The 22982-nt window shown below is 35.0% G+C and overlaps 1 protein-coding gene across 1 annotated transcript; it reads right to left on the bottom strand.

Annotated features, from left to right (window-relative positions):
• Window positions 1-2453: 2453 nt before the first annotated feature.
• On the bottom strand, window positions 2454-7135 carry LOC113493889. The gene is made up of 7 exons (XM_026871921.1): window positions 7006-7135; window positions 6367-6569; window positions 5468-5848; window positions 4769-4916; window positions 4235-4379; window positions 3612-3745; window positions 2454-2983 (listed from the first exon to the last, which is right to left on the bottom strand). The coding sequence occupies exons 1-7, from the start codon at window positions 7133-7135 to the stop codon at window positions 2841-2843; spliced, it is 1284 nt and encodes a 427-aa protein (XP_026727722.1). The 3' UTR covers window positions 2454-2840.
• Window positions 7136-22982: the final 15847 nt, after the last annotated feature.

The raw sequence follows: 22982 nt of genomic DNA, 5'->3' as shown, positions 1-22982 counted from the left end.
TCACAAGCAGGAAGATCTATTATGGGAACTACAGAATTAGTTACCAACGAGAAATATTAATCCACAATTTACCTTGATAAATAAAAAATGTTACATACCTTATAAGTTGCAATACTTTTACATTTTTGAAGTGAGAGTTGCATTTTTAAATAAAGGTCTCAGCTCACTAGAATCACCCGGCACCTCCTCGCCGCCCGACGTCCCCTCTTTTTCAATAGGTGGCCGACGGGTGGACGCCACATTATCACCAATGATGGCACGGACAGAAGTGCTAGCTACTAATGAGCAAGTGCTAGTTAGAAGCCCGTGTCACGTCACTAGCACGCTGCAAAAATCAACCGATTTTCGATTTTCGGTCGGTTAACAATAAAATTGGCACTAAGTCTACACGTGTTTCGTCGTGAATTGCCACTCATAGCCCATGACACTCGCGCTTAATGAAGAAGAAAACCTCGCGTACTCGCGTGAATCATTCGCGAATAGCGCGCGGTCCACTCGAGGCCCGCGCGTTGGCAATGCGCAGACAAGGCAAGGCCAGCATGCGAGCAACGTAGTCACCTAGTGTTCCACCCGCTATCGGCGCATGGATGGCCTAGGATTGAGGCGATCTGGTGACGCTGAGTTGATGTAGTAAGCGCATACCCGTATAAGTTCATATAAAGAATGCTTACCGCACGAGGCGAGGCGGTGCGGGGTAGGTGCCGGGTGGCTCTAGTGAGCTATGACCTTAAGTGTTCAACAACTGATTGAGATAGAGACCAACCTAGAGAGATACAGATAGAGCCGTTTCGCCGAAATATATTTCGATTCTTAAATTTTGTATAAAACAAGTTTAAAAACGAATAGCATTCAGGGTAAAACCCATTCAGTTTATATGATTAAGCACTTATGTAGGAAAGAAATAAAACAAGATTAGGAATTAAGATAGCAAAATTTAATTTTGATAAAATTATCACGTAACAAAATATTTTAATGATTTCTACCTATCTTAAACTTGCAATCAGATAATATCATACTTAAAATTATCTTAAGCTCTTGTCAAATAATGATTGATCGATAATTAAACGTTTTTCAATTTGTTTTTTGTTGCATGATGTTAATTATAAAGTAATTTATTGATAGTCGAAACGTGATAAGCAGACAGGCAAAGCCTTTGATAACTTTCATCATTTTTTCAAAAACAAGTTAAAAACGTGATTTTCCCGCTGATACTGAGGTAATTATTTTATTTGGGCGATTTTTAATACCTAGATATTGAAACGAGGTGAAGAGGGCTGCTACGAAGATAGGGAAAATTTTCTTTTTAGTATTTGTTTTTTTTTTGCGGGTGCTACTTCGACTTATTTGATAAGTTTTGGGCACATAGCACAGCATAGACACGCGATAAGTGACGTAGAAGACGCCTAACACAAAAAAAGACTGGTATCGTCCTAAACCTAGGCATACTCGACCTTTGGTTAAATACGTAGATAAATAAAAAATGAGTAAAATATTTATTCCACCATAACTTCTTAATTTCGCATTTTTATGTACTTTTTATGTAAAAGCAGTTTTCTGTTAAAACTATTTTTTGTGACACCACGAAAACTTTTAACATGCATCTATTATTTACAAATCCTATTCACCCCGTTCTACCGATTCCTATACTAAATAAAATTATAAAGTCATGATGATTAAACATTACGTCAACATTTTATTGAGTCTATAAAACAAATTCTGAAAACAATAAGCCATGTTAATTATACGTACTTGGTACTAGTCAGTCTTTGGTTAATTTATAATGACTTATACTAAATTTGTAAAGGTATTTATAAATGGCAAACAATCTTGGTGTTACTTTATACAAACACATATTAAATAATCTTACTATTGATATATTTCAGGGGTACGAGTATATTTGATTTGGTTAATATTATTTTTTGTTTTACATTGGTTTTAAGCCGCGTTTTATTTTTGAACTGACTTAGACATAAAGGCACCGAGATTGTTTACCATTATTTAGGTAACTAGCCGAAGATGTTTGATTTTTTTATTTTTAGTCATGTCAAATATAACAAATTTTATATTACTTATCTACTAAAGTTTGAATTTATCGTTCATTTTCAAAATGGTGAGTTAAAAATGTTACATTTAGGTAAAAATGCTGACCTTTGTAACCCTTTAAGCAAAGGTTAATGGAAAGGTATAAAATGGCAACATTATAGGTATACTTTTAAGTATACAAATTATTTTCCAACACTTTGGTAAGTCTTATTGTAAAACTTTGGTATGTTTTATAATAACACTTCAAACAAGCAAACAATTATTATCCTATTAAACTTCAATTAAATAAACGGAGTCAACAAAAGATACTTAAGTATAAGTATTAGTATTAGTAAGTAGGTATATGATTTCTCACTACCCCTTTTACAACCAACATTATATTAATATTAAACATGTTTATGTTTGCAAATGGTATTCGAATTACGCATTTTTGGATAACGCTCTGCTTTTTTTATATCGTAAGCTGACAAGGCATTTCGAAACTAGTCGGGCGATTCATCATCAGCCCATATTCGTCCACTGCTGGACATAGGCCTCCCCAATTGCATGCCGTCAAGATCCATCATCGGCTGCTCGATAAACAATTACAAATTGAACATGCATTTGCGTAAACCATTTGCAAATGAAATATGGCAGTATTAAGATTCAAAGTGTAAACGAAAGGATATTTATCTACGCTATGAGTTAAAGATAAAGAATTCAACTCTTTTGATAGATAAATGCTCATGAATACATGAAGCAGAAGCCAGATACCGCTACTGTACAGCTTTATGAGGTCATAGTAGGTGGCTGTTAACCTAAGTGAGATATACAGAGATATAATCATCGCACGCGTCTAATATAGCCTTGGCTAACATTTCGTCTTTAGGTGTGTTGTGCGAGTGAGACGGCAGGAACAGGGTCATGCGAGACGTTTCGCCCCAAGAGTGGTTTAATGTACCTGAAAATGTATTATTGTTTTTCATTTATTTTTAGAGGTGTGAGCTTGAAGTTCTAATAGCCTAGTGGTGGGACTTGAGACTTGTGGGACTGCCAAGGCAAATGTCCCGAGTTCAGTCCCAAGGAACACCGAAATTCGAATGTTGCGTGCATTTAAGGTATACGGCTCCCGCATTAGGAATTTAATCCTTGTGTTCCGAGGGTTTTAAGCAAACCATGTAAGTCCTTTGTCCAAAGTCACTTAGAATTAGGATAAACATTCGTGGGTCACACAAAAATAGCCAGTTGCCTTACCAACTAAGCTATCGAGGTTTAAACTTTGGCATTTAATCTAGCTTAGCTTACCGACCACGCTAGATACGGTCGTCCTCGGATGGGTGGCCATCAGTGTCAAATCGTTCTTTCGTGTTTCCAAAGCATGTTAATAAGCTAGAAATCAGCAATCAGCAAAATTACTGTTAACTGGGTTGAGGAATACAGATAGGCAGTCACTCCTTCTATAACACTGGCACCTAGCTGCATCCGTTTTAACTGAACGCCAAACCCACCATAGAGAAAGGCTAGGTTTATGACGATGAACGTTTGCAAGGCTTATCATGAGTTAATATAAGAGTTATGCGCATAGTTACCGTAGTACTTGAGCGGCCAGTGCGTGTGGTCGTGTCCCCGCGCCAGCAGACAGGCGGGCGCGGCGCCCGGCAGCAGCACGCGCGCCGGCCACCAGCTGCACGCGCCCAGCTTGTGCCACACCACGTCGTCGTAGCTGGGGAACGACACGGGAACGTTATGAGAAATGAAACAGTGTGGTACAGTGCAAGGAACGGCCTTAAGATAACATGATACCCTTCTTTTTGGCTGTGAAACATTAAAAGTAAGTTTAGAAAGTGCTGCGCCTGATATCTCTCCGGTCATGTCGGATTACCATCCCATGTAGTTGAGAGTAGGGGTAATGGAACAGAGAATTCCCGTGTTGGCGCGCATGCTTATGCACTATAATATGTCCCGCGCAGCTTACAAGTGTCTTTTGACACTAGCTGCTGGTGCCGAAAATCGGTGAGAGCCCTAATTATACTATTTACTAATGAATGAATTGAAATTGATGTATCGGAATTTATTGTTGAGGAAATTCATTATATTGACATTAAGTTGGCAAAATGCTTAGGAGTATAAAAATAGCGCCAATTTCCATTCATTCATCTTTCATTGCGGCTCAGTATACTATTATAACTATTATATTCCAGTGAACCCTCACCCGACCCTCGGCCCCCACATGCAGCTGGGACACAGTTCAGTATTCTCCTTCTCCTTGCGCACGGAGCAGATGGTGCGAGTGCTGGATAATATCTTCTCCACCAGGGTCACCGGCTTCACTGTCTTCTTGGGCGGGTTCTTACGATCTGCAACAAGAAAATGGCTAATTGTAATATTAGTAATATGTAGCAGGTTTGTCCCTTAGAAAAATAACAGCGTCAATCAAATAACGGTTTTTTAGGAGGGAATGTCAGTCTTTTACTGACTAAATCCACCCATGTTCCTTCCTTTGCCCTTTGTGTTGCAGAGTCATGGTAACCCCTTTCAGCCCATCAGCCATAACGGGCTCCACACAGCTTGCCAAGAACCACAAATGCTTGTTCTAAGGCTAGGTGCTTTAAGGATTTGAATTGAATGTTTTTGTGAAATTGCAGTCAGGCTGCGGCACAAGTTTTAAATTCCTTAGATCTCGCAACATATCACACAGTAGCTACTGGAGGTAGCTATAGTACACTGAACTACTATTGATACTTACGTATGATGGTAACAAGCCACTCTCTTCTGCAGGCCAGGTGGAAGGAGGACGGGCAGTTGGGGCACTCCCGGAGTTTCTCCTTCTTCCCACAAACGAGGCACCATGGAGTGTGTATAGTTATTACCGCTTTTACTGGTGATGATGAATTCTGTAAAACAGAAATAATGTAGAAAAGAATGATCTTGGAATATATGTATATGTATTTGTAGGGCACATGGACTAAGGTGGTGACAGAAAGCTGGCTAAGGCACGGCAAAAGAAGCGTCGGTCGTCCGGGAGCAAGATAGGTCGATGATATAGTAAAGGTCTCGGGTCGAGTCTGAATGAGGCTGGCACAGGACCGTAGAAATCAGTACGAGAAAAAGGAGGCCTATGCCTGGCAGTGGGAGGACAACGGCTGTGGATGATGTTGATTATTTGTAGTGATCAGAAAGTAGTCGCGACTCTGCCACTTCCGAAATTAGTAGCGCAGTCTCGATAAATATAAGTAAGTAAACCATTGCAACATTTAATAATGAATCCTCTTTCTAAAAGTTACCATAAAAGTAATAGTACTTAATTCCCCTTCCTAATAACTTTTTCCAGTGGCCATCGTAAAGTGTGGATGAATGACAACAATCAAACAAAAAATATTTCAAAAGTAAAAAAAAATCAAATGTGTCCAAGCTGACACATTCCTTATAAAAAATCCATACTTACAGAACTATCAGAAGCATCCTTATTATCCGTCTGTGAGTATTTATGAACAAAATTATATCTCCAGCACTGATGCAGGTAGTTTTCTATTTCTTTCTCCGATACTATATTCTTTATCACCATCTCAAATTTATCCTCGGTACTAGCATCAACATTTATCAAATAATCCAAACAGTCCTTATTATTTTCTATGTCTAGTTGTAGGTACTCAAAATACTGGTCAAAAAGGTTTTCTTTGCCTCTGCGTACAAACTCTTTAAATGCACTCTCATGCCGTCCTTGTTTCAAAGGAGTATGTATAACATCATAAGTAGCGTTGAGATCTGGCTCCTTCTTACACAATTTTACATTTAAAGGTACTATTAAATCTTCTTTTATTTTTCTCTGGAAATGTAAAGCATATTTAAGTCTATTTCATTAAATTAAATAATTATGTAAAAATACTATTATTACATTTCTTGTAGATGGCAACACTCAATTTAAGAATTATATGAAGATGTGCTGACACACACAGCCACAGAAATTAAAACAATAACTTTAATCTAGAATAATGTTATTATGTCTATAAGTTAATTATTCTAATACTAATTTAATCAATAATGTCTATTTAATCAATAGAGTCTAGGGTCATTGTAAGCCATTCAGGACTTAGGACTATTATCTATATGTTTACAATGACTACCTTGCCATACACTTTCCATATTCAATAAAGAAGCTTCAAAAAAGTTCAAAATTTAAAAATCTAATATTTTTCTAAAAAAAATATCATCTTCTCATGAATTTTATACTTATAAATTTCAATAATACCTAAAACAGGTGCCTTATAAAAAATAATATGCAACAAAACACTCTCCTAATAATTATGGTGTTAATAACATACTCAAAATAATGTTGTTTCATACCTTTCTAGGAACAGCAGGAGTCTTCGGTGGAGAGATCTTGGGGGCTTTGTGAGCAGGTCCATAGAAGGGCCTGGACCTCTCCGCCAGGTGCAGGCTGGTGTACGGCAGCCAGAACCTGTTCTTAGTGGTACAGGTCTCTACATAGTAGCACAGCTCTTTTGTGACTGTTATTGATCCATCTTCATTGCCAGATATACCTAAAACTAAATGGTTATAACTTAGTTTTGGACTACAGAAAATAAATACCAAGAAAAAAACATTTTGAACGGCGGCCTCATGAAGTACCATGACTCCAAACAATAAAATCAAGAAGTATTTATAAAATTAAATGCTATCAATGGTATCAATCAGTTTTTTGAAAAAATAAATAACGCAATTCTGTTTTAGAATCAGTTAGGTAGGATAGGAACGAGACGTTCTTTTGATTTTTTCTCATTCTTTTATGTCAAAAGGTTTGTTTTGTATTCGAACTGTGATGTTTATGAAAAACGCACATTCTTGAAATAAAAATAACAAGTGCGTGATGTGATGTGAGCGCCTGATCGGGGAAAACCGATTAACTTACCATAACATAAACATTACCTACGTTTCCTTCTGATTCCATAATATTTTAATAAACGATAGAAAGTTATAATTTACCTTTTTTATCATAAAACAAACCATCGTCGTTTTTCACGATTTGAACATTTGAATAAACTTTTTTACAAACTCGGGCCAAAGCAATTTCGCCTAAAGTCCAGTGATAAATTGCTGTTTTACCTGCTGACATGTTGCATAAAATCATAAGTTCACATGATATAATCAGTAAATATTTACATAAAATTGGTAAAAATCACAACAAAGCAATCCCTGAAAAAAATACAAAATGAATGAAATTTTAATGGACGAAGGGCACAGTAACCTACGCCATTCATTCGAATATCCGTACTTTAGTAAATCAGTTAATGTTTTTATTAAACAGATAATTTTACTCAACTTTGCATAAAGTTAATAAAACCGTTAGACGACAATAAATACATGTAAGGAAATGTAAATGAGACTTTCATTAATTTATTATATTAAATAATATAAATAATGGTGAGGGTCATATTATTTAGATAATATCATGAGACTGTTTTCAATGATATTTCGATACCATGTAACTCTAATTAAAAAATCATGTTTTATTTGATCATGAATTATTTATTTTGTTAACATTACACACAACACATTACAAAATTTTTTAAAAAGGAGAAATTTAGCGATGCGTTTTAATTGCGCCATCTAGTGTCGAATAGAAAAACTTAGTAAACTGAGCTCGACGAGACAGCCATCTGTTAAGAAATGCTGTAAGCACTGTTAGTTGATATTTTAACTGCTCGACAGTAGATGGCAGTAGCTTACACATGTAGTGGAATATTCGATTTAGGTCTATAATTATTATTATTTATTTATCTTTAAAAAAAACTTAGGTAACTTATTAACTAAGCCCCACAAAACCGTTACACTGGTTTGACTACTTGTTCGATGAGTCTCTAGACATAGTTACTATCTTACTTAAATGTACCTAAAGATATTTACTTTAAACCAAGATATTCGTTTTTTTTATTTAATATGTAACTTTTTATCTTTATTTGTCGTCAAAGTAGGCTACATTAAGCTCACATTAACGATGATTTCTTTGAATAAATTATAACTACTAATGGGACCGGATATAATTTCCTTGATCATTACTACCAACGTAATAATTATCTGCCCACGTAGATACTACCTAGATGTTATAAAACTGTAATATTTTATTGACGGCTGTAAATACCTACTTACGTTAGTATTTACAGCCGTCAATAATTAATCATTAATAATAAATACCTCTAAAAATTGTTTAGTAGTAATCTAGTTATTATTATATAATATTATTAAATATCATTATAATATAACAGATGTAATTATTTGATTGATCTAAGTGTTGTTGATATGAAACAGTGATTTTTTTGTAATTTTAACTTTCAAGCATTTGTCATTTTGCTGTTTAAGTGAAACAAAACGTTATTTCTGGTCGATTTGTTAATCAATCCAAAAACATCTAAATCTTTACCTAACCTAGTAGATGTTTACCTATGGTTAGCACCATTTATTACCAATAAGTTCTAATTAAAGGTCCACCCTAGTAGAAGTCTAATATCATATTTATTTTTCAGTAAGTACCTATATTAAAGGATTCAAATTAAAATAATATAACGCTAATTAAGGCACATAATAATTGTAAAATTCAACCGATTTAAATATTAGTGTTTTTTTTAATATGTAGGTATCTTATAAACTTGAATTACCTCATTTCTTATTAAAGTATAAATATCTACAACCAATTGAAATCACCATACCTTAGAGCTAGAAAAAACTAAAAGAATCAATCGATTAATTTTAAACGTATCTACCAACCTAACAACTATAGCAATTCCTATAAGTTACCTTTTCCAATTGACAATTGAGTAATTCATGTAACAAAAATAATTCACCAATTACGAAAATTACCGTAGATTTTACGTTACAAATACATAGTCATCAAAACGCAAACGATTCCAACATCTCTTAAAGTAGGTTCCAATAAACCCTACATCCCCTTTCAAAATATACCTACTAAATCAACCCAACATCACCCAACTACGTTCCCATTTCACCCCGGTTCACCCCTATACCTACCAGTCCCCTCTCGCGAGATGTTTTCAAAGCGACCGTATATAGTTACCGCACTGATTCTCGTCCGTGATTGGCTGATCTCGGTGGGGGCGTGACTCGACACAGCATCCAATCCCCACTTATCGTGTGACAATCTTATATCTTATATGTAAGGAGAGATTTTGTTGTCTGTGGTAAGTTGTTGCTTGTGATGTATACGAAATATTTGGTACTTATACGTCATTTTGTTTAGGAACTTAAAAAAGATAAACAATTTTTAAATACAATCTAAATCTTAGTGTGTCATTTAATACGAACACATATTGAGTTAATAAACGACTGATTTTTTTAGTAGTATAAGTATTTGATTTGTTAGGTAATCTCTATTGTTGTTTTACATTCATATTTAGTCATTTTAAATTTGGTAACTGAGGTTTTAGACGAAAAGACATTTAATACATAAATATTATGCCTTATTAAGCATCTTGACAAACAAATAGAGTATAGTTTCAATTATTTGGTCATAATTAAATACTGAATACAGAGTTTTTGGAACCAAATACTTTAAATTTAGATGAAATAAATGGCTTTGATTCTGTGTTATGTACCTAATGAAGCTGCCCTTTCAAGTTAATGCTTTATGACGATTTTTCTGTTTCGTGTCTGACATTTGTTGGATAGGATCTCTCCTTATTAATATTTTGTTGCACAAAATTTTGAAGTAAATTAACTATTTTTTCAATACTTTAATTAGCCCACTATTAGGAAAATAGAGCGAGGTCCATGATACATGGTAGACCGACCGAGGTTGTTCTTAATTGAAGGGATTATTTACCCGCGCGTAGTGTAAAAAATATAGCTAACAACCTCGACGGATAGACAACATAAAACATTAATAAATTTCCATTAAAACGTGTAATTCCTAAGATGAGCGCGTTCATCTTGTCAGCTTTATAATATCATAAAGTCCTCCAACATATAACACAATATTATCATTTAAAATTTACAACCCGTATAAACAGGTAACCTGTTACCAAAAAATCATACCATGCGCACGCGCAGCCGACAAGTGAAAGTGTCGCAACAGATGCAGAACACTCTCCAAATTGTACTCCGGTTTGCATTTACTTTACATTATCATATCGTTTATATGTTTGTTAATAATTACCCGTAATTTACCTTTTCACGTATGTATTTTTTTTTGATAATATTTTGTTTTAAAAAGCTGTCTGAAGTCGATAATTGGGTAAGCGTGGTCATTAATTGCTGTTTCTGCTCTATATGGCAGTTGGTTTTACTGGCTGGTATTATTATTTAAAGATTACATAGGTATATGACCATAGCTCACGAAAACCAAAAGTTTTTATTTTAAAATTTGCCGTTTTCAAAAGTTATCACAGCTTAAGTTCCACTTGACACGGTAGGTCCGTAGATGGGTGTCCATCTTTGTCATAACGAGTTCCGTAGTTTCGGAAGGCACGTTAAATTGTGTGTCCCGGTTGTTATTCATAAATCTTTGACAGTCATTACAGGCATTTGGAAGCTAGAAAGTCTGACAACCAGGATGATGACGATGATGTGTAAGTACCTTATCATTAAAGACAGTGCTATCTTTACAACATTTTTGGATGGATTCTTTATTTAATTCTTCTCTGATTCCTTGATATTTTGAGATATTTTATTTACATATTTGAATCTTGCCTTACATTTATACCTCTTTAATTCTCTTGTCAGTCTTTCACAGTTCATTAGCTAGTACTTAATAGAGCTTTAAGATTACAAAAAGGCTTTTATCAAGTGATTGTCGATCGGGAATACAATCGACTAGTTTTTACCGGTCCGCGGCCCGTGCCGACGCTGCACCGCCGCCCGCTTCCGGTACAGACAACTACACAAGTGTTAGAGTTTATATTGATGTTGCTTTAACTTAAGATGTAAGAAGGAAACATGCAATGAGTAGTAAAGAAAATTATAAGATTTTCTTGAAAATATATGTTAAACTTAACAGTCAAATTTAGTGGAGGAAAAGCTTATTAACATACTTAATGTTACGTAAAAATTGCGGCTTCAAACATTTAAAACGGACCATGCAATTAGATACAATTTACTAGCCAAAAATAGAAAATATACCCAGGTTTTTTTGGTTTTTATTTAAGAAATATACTCAGGTTAAAATCTGACTTTATCAAGCATGTATACTTGAAGAAAAGAAACGAATACTAATAACATGAATAACCCTTACCAACCACTTGAGCACGCGCCTGTACAATGTCTTTGTCAGCATCTGTCGTCAGTGTTTTTATGTAGTTCCGTTAATTTCTCCAGTTTTTGTGGCAACACATTGTTCTCTCGTACCCGACAGGTCGACAGACGAACTTTTGCCCAGCGATTAGATGCGGTCAAGTACCGACTAGGGGCCAGAAAATGTTACATCGTAGTTGCGTCGTCACGAATAGAAAACTTCAAGTTTCCCAAATATTTGGAGTTTTCTTTGACATCCATAGGCCAACTTTTAGTATCAAATACATTTGAAGTTTTTTGTAACATCCCTAGCAGATTTTTTCATCCCTAGACGGGGGAATTCTCTTGGACACCCGCTCTCTCGGGTGAGGAAATGGGTAGTGTCAGACTCTTACTGACTAAACTTGAATCAATGTGCAACGTCTCCCGCTTTTAATCGGTGCGTGGCAATGCTTAGCAAATCATTACACAAACTTATAAGTTGTTATATTTTTCCAGAAATATATAGTCTATGGCTTCTTTTTGACAACTGACGTTAATCTAGATAGAATCTCGTCAGATTCATCATCGGCCTAGCCTTTTCCCAACTATGTTGGGGTCGGCTACCAGTCCAACCGGTTTCAGCTAAGTACCAATGTTTTACAAGGAGCGACTGCCTATCTGACCTCCTCAACCCAGTTACCTGGGCAACACGATACCCCTTGGTTAGACTGGCTGTCAGACTTTTTTCAGCTTCTGACTATCTGTAACGACTGTCAAAGATGTAGGAATAACAGCCGGGACCCACAATTTAACGTGCCTTCCGAAACACGGAGGAACTCGTTATGACAAAGATGGTCACCCATCCACGGACCAACCGCGTCAAGCATAGCTTAATCTGTGATCGAATCACTTATGCGGTTATAGCTTAGCCACGAGCTCCTCAGAATCTCGTCAGATTAAGCAATGTAATCCTTGTGTCTTGCGGGATTTACTAACATTAAAGTCTCATGCACCAGACACCCAGACTTAGGACAAGCATTCGTTGATCACAGAAACGCTTGTCTAAGCAGGGATCAAACCCACGACATTCGACAATAAATTGCTTCCTGGGGAGTGGAACTAAACTACAATGAATGTAAGGTTCCATGGCAAACGCATCCGTTTCCTTATTATTTATCAAACTAAATAAAACAAGTCCTATTAGATTTAAGTTAATCCTGTTTGAAGTCCTGCTTTTTACACAGTACCTACAAAGAAAAAGGAAAAAGGTTAAATTAATGAAACCATAGATCCTAGAGGAGGCAACTGGCCATAACATCACTTTTTGTCTATGGCACGGGCCAACAGGATATCGACTATTTGAGATACTTTTTGTTACTTCCTATAATTATTTTAAAAGCGAGATAGTTTTTGTTCGGGCCAAAGCCTTGGTCTTGCATTGTTAAATAATTCGGTAAAAAGGGGATTCTTGTAAATTGATTTTAAAATGCTTTTTTTGAAGTATCCTTGTAGATGCAAAGCATCATGGTAGATTGGTTACTTTTTAAAGATCACCTAAATGGTAACGTGGTTTTCAAGAAGAGACTGGACATTTTAGATATTTTTTATTTTAAATATTGTATGTATAGAAATAAACGACCTCTTCAAGAAAGCAATAGTCAACGGCAAATAATTTGCAACTTTCATATAACGCAATCTAGCATCAAACAAAGCAAAGCTCGCATTATGAGTATTACGCAACTGAAAAACTGGCTTACATATTTTGTATAAACTACACTGAGAGAGAGCAAATGATCGTACTCAGCACTCAAACATATGTCCTAGGAGGGAATCAAACTAGTGACACTAGAACAATAGGCCGGTTAAATAAAATTGATATAATTACACAATTTTTCGATAGTATTTTGCTAGACAATTATTCGGGGTCTATTCTAACATTCCAAGTATGTATTTCTCATGTATTATAATCGCAAGATCTATGGATTGCACATCGATCATCCATAAATTTGAATAAACATCTTTAAATTAATTCCAGAAAAAAAATGAACTACAAACGTCATTTTCGCCTATCGGTCATTTATCTCCAATTGCATGTCATTCTGACACATTCTTTACACGACCTTTAAGGTCCTCCCATAGTTAGCGTGTCTATAAAGTTTCTAATTAATACTTTATCTGGTAATGGCTGCATAGTATATCAACATGTTTGACATAACGGCGGCAATACAAAAGGTGCTTGAGATGTAAGGTGTAATTAAAAGATGAGGCGGTCAATGTCGCTGTGAGTCATCTGTGCGTCCGAGTGACACGCGGTCGCGGGATATCGTATGGGCAGTTTATCAATTCCTACTTGTTCTAAATCAGACCCCAACTCTGCTTAAAAATTATTGGAAATTTGATTAAAATGACAATTTTCGAATGAAGCATTTTGCCAACTCAATAATTGGAAATTCAGTATGAGATGGAACACATTTTTTTGGATTAAATTAAACTCACTATATTGACAGTAAGTCAATATAGTGAGTTTAATTTAATCCAATGTTTATCCAATCATCGGCAATTGTAAATAACGGCATTGGGAACCTGGCCATAGTTATGGTGAAAATTAATTTGAAGGGGGAAGAAGTACCGTATCCACAGTGGCACAGTTACAAAAGTGTTCCTGACATTCAAGTTATGGTACCTATGGAGTATATTTAACAGCAAAATAATAATAACATTTTTATTTAAACTAAAAGTAAACAGCTTAATAAACTTTTAACTATGTACCTTTAAGGCTTAATCGAGGTAAAAGACAGCTCATGTATTCATTAATAATAATAATTTATTACAATAATACCTAGATTAATACCCTATTCATAGTTTTCATTAAGATCGCTCTCAGTTTCTCTCTTGCGCTGCCGCAGTGCAGCCTCAATGGCCACAGTGGGCTGAAAATAACGTTTCATGGACATTCAAATTTTTTTTCCAATTTGACGTGTTTCTTTATTGGAATCTGTTAAAACATGCTTCTTATTGATATGTTTTAAATATAAAGTCATAGATCATAGCGAAAGGCACACTTTTGATTTTTTTTCAAAAACTTTGTATGGGGAAAACCATAAAATAAGCTATATCTCAGCTGTCGCGTGAGTGCGCGTTATTTTCTTTCACATGATTATTGCTCTAATTTTTTGCAAAATTTTGACGTATTGCACCACGCTCGCGAAAGTGCGATTACTGAGAAAAAAAATATTGAAAAATATATATATTTTCCTTTGAAAAATTCGTAAATTTATTAAAAAAAATACATATATATCTCTAAAAATTATAACATTAGCGGCCATAAACAACTTCAGTGCTGTTTAGCTCTTCTCAATTTTATAATAATGAACAATATGCGGCTAGATATGTATCAGAGAAATATGTTTTTTACCTAATTTGTTTATGACACACGGTCTTGGATACCAGAACCTTTTAAAACAATGGATTAATATCAGTAAGTACCTATTGTTGCCATATGATTTCGTTGCCATCGGTCAGCTTTAATGGAACTAATGAGGTCATGAACACACTGGAATCATCATTTCCATCTTCCATTTTCTGTTTATACCTGCTTTGGTTCGATGAACCATCAAAACCTCACTTGGACACTAAAATAAGGTAATTTTTTTCGACACACACGGGTAAACGTTTCAAAATTCTTGTTACTGTTAAATCTAGAAGAGCTTGAAGGGAAATTTTGGCTGCTGTATCCGTCACTGTAATTGTTATTTTTTTGTCAGGATAACAATGAGATTTAGCTTGCTGTAGCTTAAAGTAGGATACAAGTCTGACACACCTTCTCGAATTTCCCTTAGTGTTATATATTGCCACGTGGACAATTTTAAGGATAAAAACATACCAAGTGCTTTCTCTGGTGTAAAAACATGCTTGGGATATGCTTTTTTGGTAAACGAGTTTAACTTTTCAGCAGCTTCTGGGTGTTTCATCATAAACTCAATAACAGAAGCCATATTGTTCAAACCTTCTTGTCTCATCATTCGCACAGCAGCATATGCAAGCTCACTGGACTCACAGTCTCTTTGATTTTCAGTCCTTCTTTTCTTTTGTTTTATTCCTAAATCTTGAAATGGTTTTCGAAGCAAACGCTTCATACTTGTCTGTGCTTCAGTTGATGAAGATGTAGAAGGGACTGGACATTCGAGAGTGATATGAGATTCAGACGCCACAACATCTGATGCCTTTGGTTCTGCAATGCAACTTGGCCAATCAATATCACACTGAAGCCAGTCTTCATATTCGCTCGCTCGCTTCGTGGGGTTTTGATGGTTCATCGAACCAAAGCAGGTATAAACAGAAAATGGAAGATGGAAATGATGATTCCAGTGTGTTCATGACCTCATTAGTTCCATTAAAGCTGACCGATGGCAACGAAATCATATGGCAACAATAGGTACTTACTGATATTAATCCATTGTTTTAAAAGGTTCTGGTATCCAAGACCGTGTGTCATAAACAAATTAGGTAAAAAACATATTTCTCTGATACATATCTAGCCGCATATTGTTCATTATTATAAAATTGAGAAGAGCTAAACAGCACTGAAGTTGTTTATGGCCGCTAATGTTATAATTTTTAGAGATATATATGTATTTTTTTTAATAAATTTACGAATTTTTCAAAGGAAAATATATATATTTTTCAATATTTTTTTTCTCAGTAATCGCACTTTCGCGAGCGTGGTGCAATACGTCAAAATTTTGCAAAAAATTAGAGCAATAATCATGTGAAAGAAAATAACGCGCACTCACGCGACAGCTGAGATATAGCTTATTTTATGGTTTTCCCCATACAAAGTTTTTGAAAAAAAATCAAAAGTGTGCCTTTCGCTATGATCTATGACTTTATATTTAAAACATATCAATAAGAAGCATGTTTTAACAGATTCCAATAAAGAAACACGTCAAATTGGAAAAAAAAATTGAATGTCCATGAAACGTTATTTTCAGCCCACTGTGCGCCACACAGACCGGCAGACGCGAGATGCGCACGCGCCGCCAGCTGACCGCCGCGCGCCGACGTTTCAGCGCTCTTGATACTTGAATAAACAATTTCTTTGTTATACTCACATCAAGTTTTTTATGAGTGTGTAAGCATTCTTGGGCTGATACGATTTTCGCCGCGTATTAGATTCAGGGGACATTTTAGACTACGCTTGATTCGTTCTCTTTACAAAAAGGAAAGTAGGGAAAATTTAGGTTGATTATTATAAAAAGGTAAATTGGGGAACCTGAAAAGATGATTTTTTTTTCAATAAATCTTCAATGCGAAATATTTTTTTAACCCCAGCCCCATTCTATGTGATAAATGTTGTAAATAAGTAGGTACGATGAATATTTCAAGATAAACCATAAGGGGAATAAAATACAAATAATATAAAAATGCTAAAAGCTTTCTCGGTATTTACTTAAAAACTTAACATAACAATAAAACCAATTTACTTTCTCAACATTTAAAGTATCAAGATGACTTACAAGTGACCTGCGCACGCGCCGCGGCAGATGTTCGCAGCATCTGCGCGCGCACACAGACGCAGACCTCATCTCGTCTCACGCACACATTGATAACAACCTGCCGCACAGCTGATCGCTACCTGGTCGACGTTTTTTTATAAATTGAAGAAGGATTTGTTTGTTGAAATCGTAGTCGGTGAATTGTTTTTGGTCAACTATAATAGTAACAACTGGTTAAGTACAAAAAAAGTCAATTAGTCCACTGAATAGTAGAGTTGACAAAGAGTTCATTAGTCAAAATAAAAAAAAAATGTAAATCCTGCTCAAATATATAATGCTTAGTTAATTTTATAGTTTACTGTATATCAAAAACTACACAAAAAAAAAACTTACACGCGAATTCGTTTCCGTAAAACGGCAAGTAAAAGACTTCCCTAACTGAAAGTAATTCGAAAAGTTATTAAATAAGGTAGTTATAAATTTACTCTTAAACCTTGAGCTTATAGCCATATTATTGCCAGAATTAAAAATTAAAAAGGTGACGTAAAATAAAAATACACCTGGATTACATTATAAGGTGCAGGTGTTTGCCAAAAACTACCGTATATTGACCTAAAGACCTTAATTTGTGAATGACATCGGTTATGCCAATACAATGTGTTTTATTTGGGCATTTTTTAATAATGAATTGTATAATGAATGGTAATGGGGTGATTCTCCGAAAAAAAAATAACACAAGTTAACGTCGTCATTATCCTCACCACACTTTTGATACTGCAGATTGATGTATTCTATATTATTTTTATCCAAGTTCGTAAAGTACTCGGGCTATTAATAGATAACTTAAAAATTTTAAAATTTTTGTACTACAGTTACTTAGACCAGTTGGTGAGGATAATGACGACGTTAACTTGTGTTATTTTTTTGGAGAATCACCCAATGACGGTATCATTAAAAGCATAAGCATTGATGTGGACAATTGTATGGCATTTTTCATTGATAGTATGTTTTGATAAAAGTAAAAGTTTTTTTGTAAGATTGTCATGTTGATAAAGCAATAACTTATTGGTTATCAGAGATTTCTGCTTGTTCTTCTGGTATCTTGTCTTCAAAAAAATAAGCCAACTACTAAAACAACATCAAAAGTAAAATCGATTGCTACGTAATCAAGAATCGACAAGTAGGTAATCATGTTTGCTTGTATGAAATATTCTATGCATCAAAAAGGGTAGTTTATTAGAAAACCTGCTTCTTAAATTGTGTTTTTGTAGATAGGAATCCATTTTACAACTGCCTCGGCAGAAATAATGTGTATAAATAAACTATTACCAATAGGACTGTTTTTTTACAATTCTAATACGAATCTCACAGGAGGCCTAGTGTTGGGTCATCGTCCGGGAAATCCGTATGTGCGGCAGGTGGGCGGCGAGCGGCACGCGGCAGCTGCGGGATTTAACTGCCCATCACTATCTAGTAGTTGCTACCCGATAGGGGTACAACCCTACAACAACGAGACTCCAAATGTCATGCCCGTGATTGTTGAAGATTCGTTTTTTAAATGTTTTTGATAAAATTTCTTGGTTGTTTTGCCGACTTTTTTAATACGTATATAATTTATTGAATAATTTAAGTAAAGGTACAAAACATTCGTCGGAGAGACTTGTAGAATCCAAAAGTAAGTGTGTGATTATCCTTAAAAACATCACCATCAGATCTGCGAAAGGAGATTTTTCTTTTGGCTTTTAATATAACATCAGTAGTACTTTGTCCAAAGTCACATTCTTGAAATTCTTTTGACATGTCACAGGATAAGTTTATGGAGCGACTTGTCCAGGACAAAGTTGAAGGTAAAAAATAAAGTGGGCAAAATTTTGGTGTACCGGATTCGCCCGCAGTAAAATTTGTGTCGGGCGAATTGGAACCTAAAAAATATTCACAATTGAAAGTAGTCGACTGCCAAGCTCATATTCTATTAATATTTCTTAAACCAATAATCTAATTATCCTTGGAGTCTCGGACCAAAGTTCCTTTTGACGTAAATCATTCATCTACAACTAATGACTTATTAAAACACATGTTTTGTGGAACACTTCCTCTGTCTCACTGAATAGAGGTTTGACGTCAATTGCTGTTCAAACTGTTTGGCTAACCTGGTTTAGTTAACGAGATGGATCTTTTATTGTCTTCGTAAATACTTGGATGTGCTGGTCGAATAATAAAATGTTGATATAATGGCCTTTTTATATTTTTAGACGATATGGCTGCAAATAATGTTTCTTGTGAGATGACGTCAGATAGAAAGGTATGGAAGGAGAAGACATGTTGCGTCGACCACAAATAATGATTGGGATAAGGGCAGGGGAATGATGATGATGATGATGATGATGATGAGTGAATGGAAAATCATCGAAATACTCCTTCCGCTTTGAGTTGTGGAAGGGAGTGTCAGAATTTTATGACTTAAAACCCACCCTTCCTTCTTCCTTTGACTTTAACTTTCCTTTGACTGGACTTAATCTTTTAGACGATCTCTTGGGCCCGGCAAATCAAGACAGGCAAATATAGATGACTATTACTAGCTTACCTTATTGCAAGGAACACAGTAAAGACTATAGGGAGGTGTCTTTGAGGCACGCAACATCTATTTTCTATCTATTTTTACAAAATAATAATAATACTTTTTCAATTTGACTTCAAATCAAAACTTTACATTTTTACAGACCAAATGATATTGATATTTTACATTAAATGAAAAAGGATCTACAAATCGATTCATCGAGTCCAAAGTACTGGAACAAACACAAAAAACATCCCTACTAATATAATATATGCGAAAGTAACTGTCTGTCTGTTACGCTTTCACGTCTATACCACTGAACTGATTTTAATGAAATTTGGTGCAGAGATAGAGTTGATCTTGAGAAAGAACATAGGATAGTTTTTATCCCGGACTTTTGAAGAGTTCTCTTGGAAACGTGGTATAACCGACATTGACGCGGGCGAAGCCGCGGGCGAAAAGCTAGTACAGAATAATTGTACACGTGTTTACAACAATTATCTTCCATAACAACAAACAGACACACAAAATACTATAGTAGTAAAGTCCTTATGAGTCATTGTCTGTGCCTCGGCAGGGAGATTAATACAAAAATATTCAGCCGGCCTGGCAGACGGCTGACTCACAATGCTGAATCATTTTATTGTCTACATGTTTAATTACAATAGTTTTCGTATAAACGAGACAGATTCTTTATAGTTTTTTCACCTTTGTCTATTTGAATAGTTTGACGTTTTTAATAGATCTGTGTTGTAAGAATGTATAGATTTGACAGGCCGTTTGTCTAGTGGCCCTGACTGTTGTATCGGAGGTTGTAGATTCGATTCCCAACGAGGACAAATGTTTGCGTGATGGGTACGATCATTTGTTCTATCAGGATGTTTTAATGTTTCGATCGACTACTCTTATTTATTATACATAAATGAAATACAGATCTATTTTAATTATATATTTCTATACTTTTTTACAAAAAAAAAATCAGAATTAGATAAAATACGAAATAAATCTAAGATCGTCTATCTGTTCTCTGTTTTAAAACCTACTCATAAAATATAATATCTACGTATCACGATATTGCTAATAAAACTCCAAAAGGCAAAAAAATACGCTAAAAACGATAATTAATTCAGAATTGAATCACTTATCACGATAATAAGGTTTGCTTATTACAATCGAGTATCGATTTCAATAAAAACTCATACGTTTTTACCATAGACAAGTGGATAGTCTACTTCACTATGCCCTTTTTACATTAAGCTTGACAAAAACGCGTGAGACGGTGATTGTATCCTATTAGAATCTTATCAGCGTAAACTTAGACATTTATCCTATCCTTCTAATATAATTAACGCGAAAGTTTGTATGTATGGATGTTTGTTACTCTTTTACGTAAAACCACTGAACGGATTTAGACGAAACTTGGTAGACATATAGTTTAGAGCCGGGATGAACATAGGATAGTTTTATCCCGATTTTTTATTTGTAGCGTAAAAGAAATCCTTATTACCAATTCAATTATTTTAATTAAAACGTTTACTAATAGTAGTAACAGTATCGCAACAGAAGATTCGATACACTGATCTTTTAAGTGTCTTAGTGTAGACTTTAAAATCTCATAATTCACTGTATGTCGAAGAACATTAAATTACCATTGATTAAAATTAAAATCTTATGCGGCGAAATGTAAATATAAAATTCTGTGTATCTGTTAACCGTACTATAGAGATGGTACGAACATTCTTCTGAAAACTTTTGAATATTCGAACGATGAATTCGAATTATAACTCCTTAGTGTTTTAAGAATGTTTTTAAAAAAGGTATGCGGAAATAAATAAGCTGGCAGTTCTAGTAGACGCTTTTGTTTTTTTCTTTTAAATGGTTGAGGTTAAAAGTTAAATGAAAAAGAAATTACTAAATTAAAAAAAAAAACTCATAAACATTGACACATTGAAACATTAACACACAACAACTCACAAATGTTTCAAATTTAACCCAATCAATCATAATACACTTATGATTGATTGGGTTAAATTTGAAACATTTTATTTCTGTTTTAATCAGTTTGATTTTTTAGGAACTTAAAGGTTCTAATTAGTCTTAATAAAAAATAAGATTACTTACAACTAAAATCAATAAAGCTACAAACACTGCAAAAATCGAATCGCATTTTTTATCGATTACGACGTATATCAATAAAAAGTTCCGAGACTGCGAGACTCGAGACAATGCAATCTAATTTGAATCTCATGAGCGCAAGGTGTGTGCGCACGCGCAGACGCACCTGCGCCGTGTCAATGCACCTCGTTACTGCCACGAGATTGATATAATAAGGATTATTTCATTAAAGCAGGCATTTTTATGAGGATTTCTGGTTAATTTAAATGTCGGACAGTATTTATAGTATTGCGCAGTAATTGAACTATTTTTAGGTTACGGAATTGTTGACAAATGCAGCTCGAATAGTTGAGTGTTGTAGGTCACGCTAAATGAGGTTGTCTATTGCTCTTAAGCTCATTGCCAAGAGATAAACGTGGAAACTGGGTATCTTAGTACAAAGTTTATGAACCGACTATACGGAAATAGCAAAAAAACAAGAGCGTAAGTGGTACGAAAATTAATACCACATTTTATAAAAAAAAATCTAAATGCAGATTTTGGAAAAGTGGATAGCAGTGGCGCAACTAGAGCCATCACCTTAACTTTTTGAAGGTCCTGGAAAACGGCCTACTTGAAATAAAAACTTTGATTTTTGATTTTTGACGAAATGAGCAAGTAAAAAAGCGGAGTAAGTAGAGTCTTTCAACATTACAGTGTTTTGTTTTGGGCCGTCGCGGTCATGTTAAATTTACAATCCATATTGATGGTAGAATTGCCCATGGAATGGATTATTGTACCTTAACATTTTACTAGAATGAAGCATGTTCCAGGTAACATTGGATGCCAAAATTATAAGCCCATTCAAAAATCAAGGAAACTTCTTTAAAAAATCAGAAGTAGGTTATCCAATCACGTCAAATCAAGTTACAAAAGCCTTAAGAAATACAAATAAGATGTTACAGTATGATAGCCATATATAGGTATTCAGGTGATCTGTCGGCCATGACAGATTGGCAGTGTGTATGGCGACAAATTGCTAGCTTCATAAGAACGTAAGAGTGACTTGATACATGACTACATCTCACTTAACTTAACCAGCCTTTAGAAAACTATATGCAGCTTTCGATATTTCTATAACTGTGGTTTGTAATTTTACCAAGTGTGAAGATGTGTTGGTTACTAGCTGTTGCCCGCGACTTCGTCCCCGTGGTTAGTAGATATAAGTTATGATTTATACCTGCCCTGTTTTTTCCACATTTTCCATTGTATCTTCGCTCCTAATAGTCGCAGCGTGATGGTATATAGATTTAAACCTTCCTCGATGAATGGTCTATTCAACACAAAAAGAATTATTAGTATTGATTCGTTGTAAGTGGTAATGGTCAGCATTGCTACTACCTCTTCAAGTTTATCTGCGACCGTAGGAAGTGTGATAGGACTATTTGTCAATATTAAGTAGAGCAGGGAGTCTCTTCCTACTGATATTGTAACCGGACAAGTTTGGATAGATGTTATTCAAACAAAAAATATACACAGATAATTTAGACCCTGAATTGAAACATATATGTATAGTGCTAGTTAATTATTTA

This window comes from Trichoplusia ni, chromosome 5, assembly GCF_003590095.1.
Source record: "Trichoplusia ni isolate ovarian cell line Hi5 chromosome 5, tn1, whole genome shotgun sequence".
Taxonomy (NCBI): Eukaryota; Metazoa; Arthropoda; class Insecta; order Lepidoptera; family Noctuidae; genus Trichoplusia; species Trichoplusia ni.
This window is presented reverse-complemented; position numbering and strand designations above follow the sequence as displayed.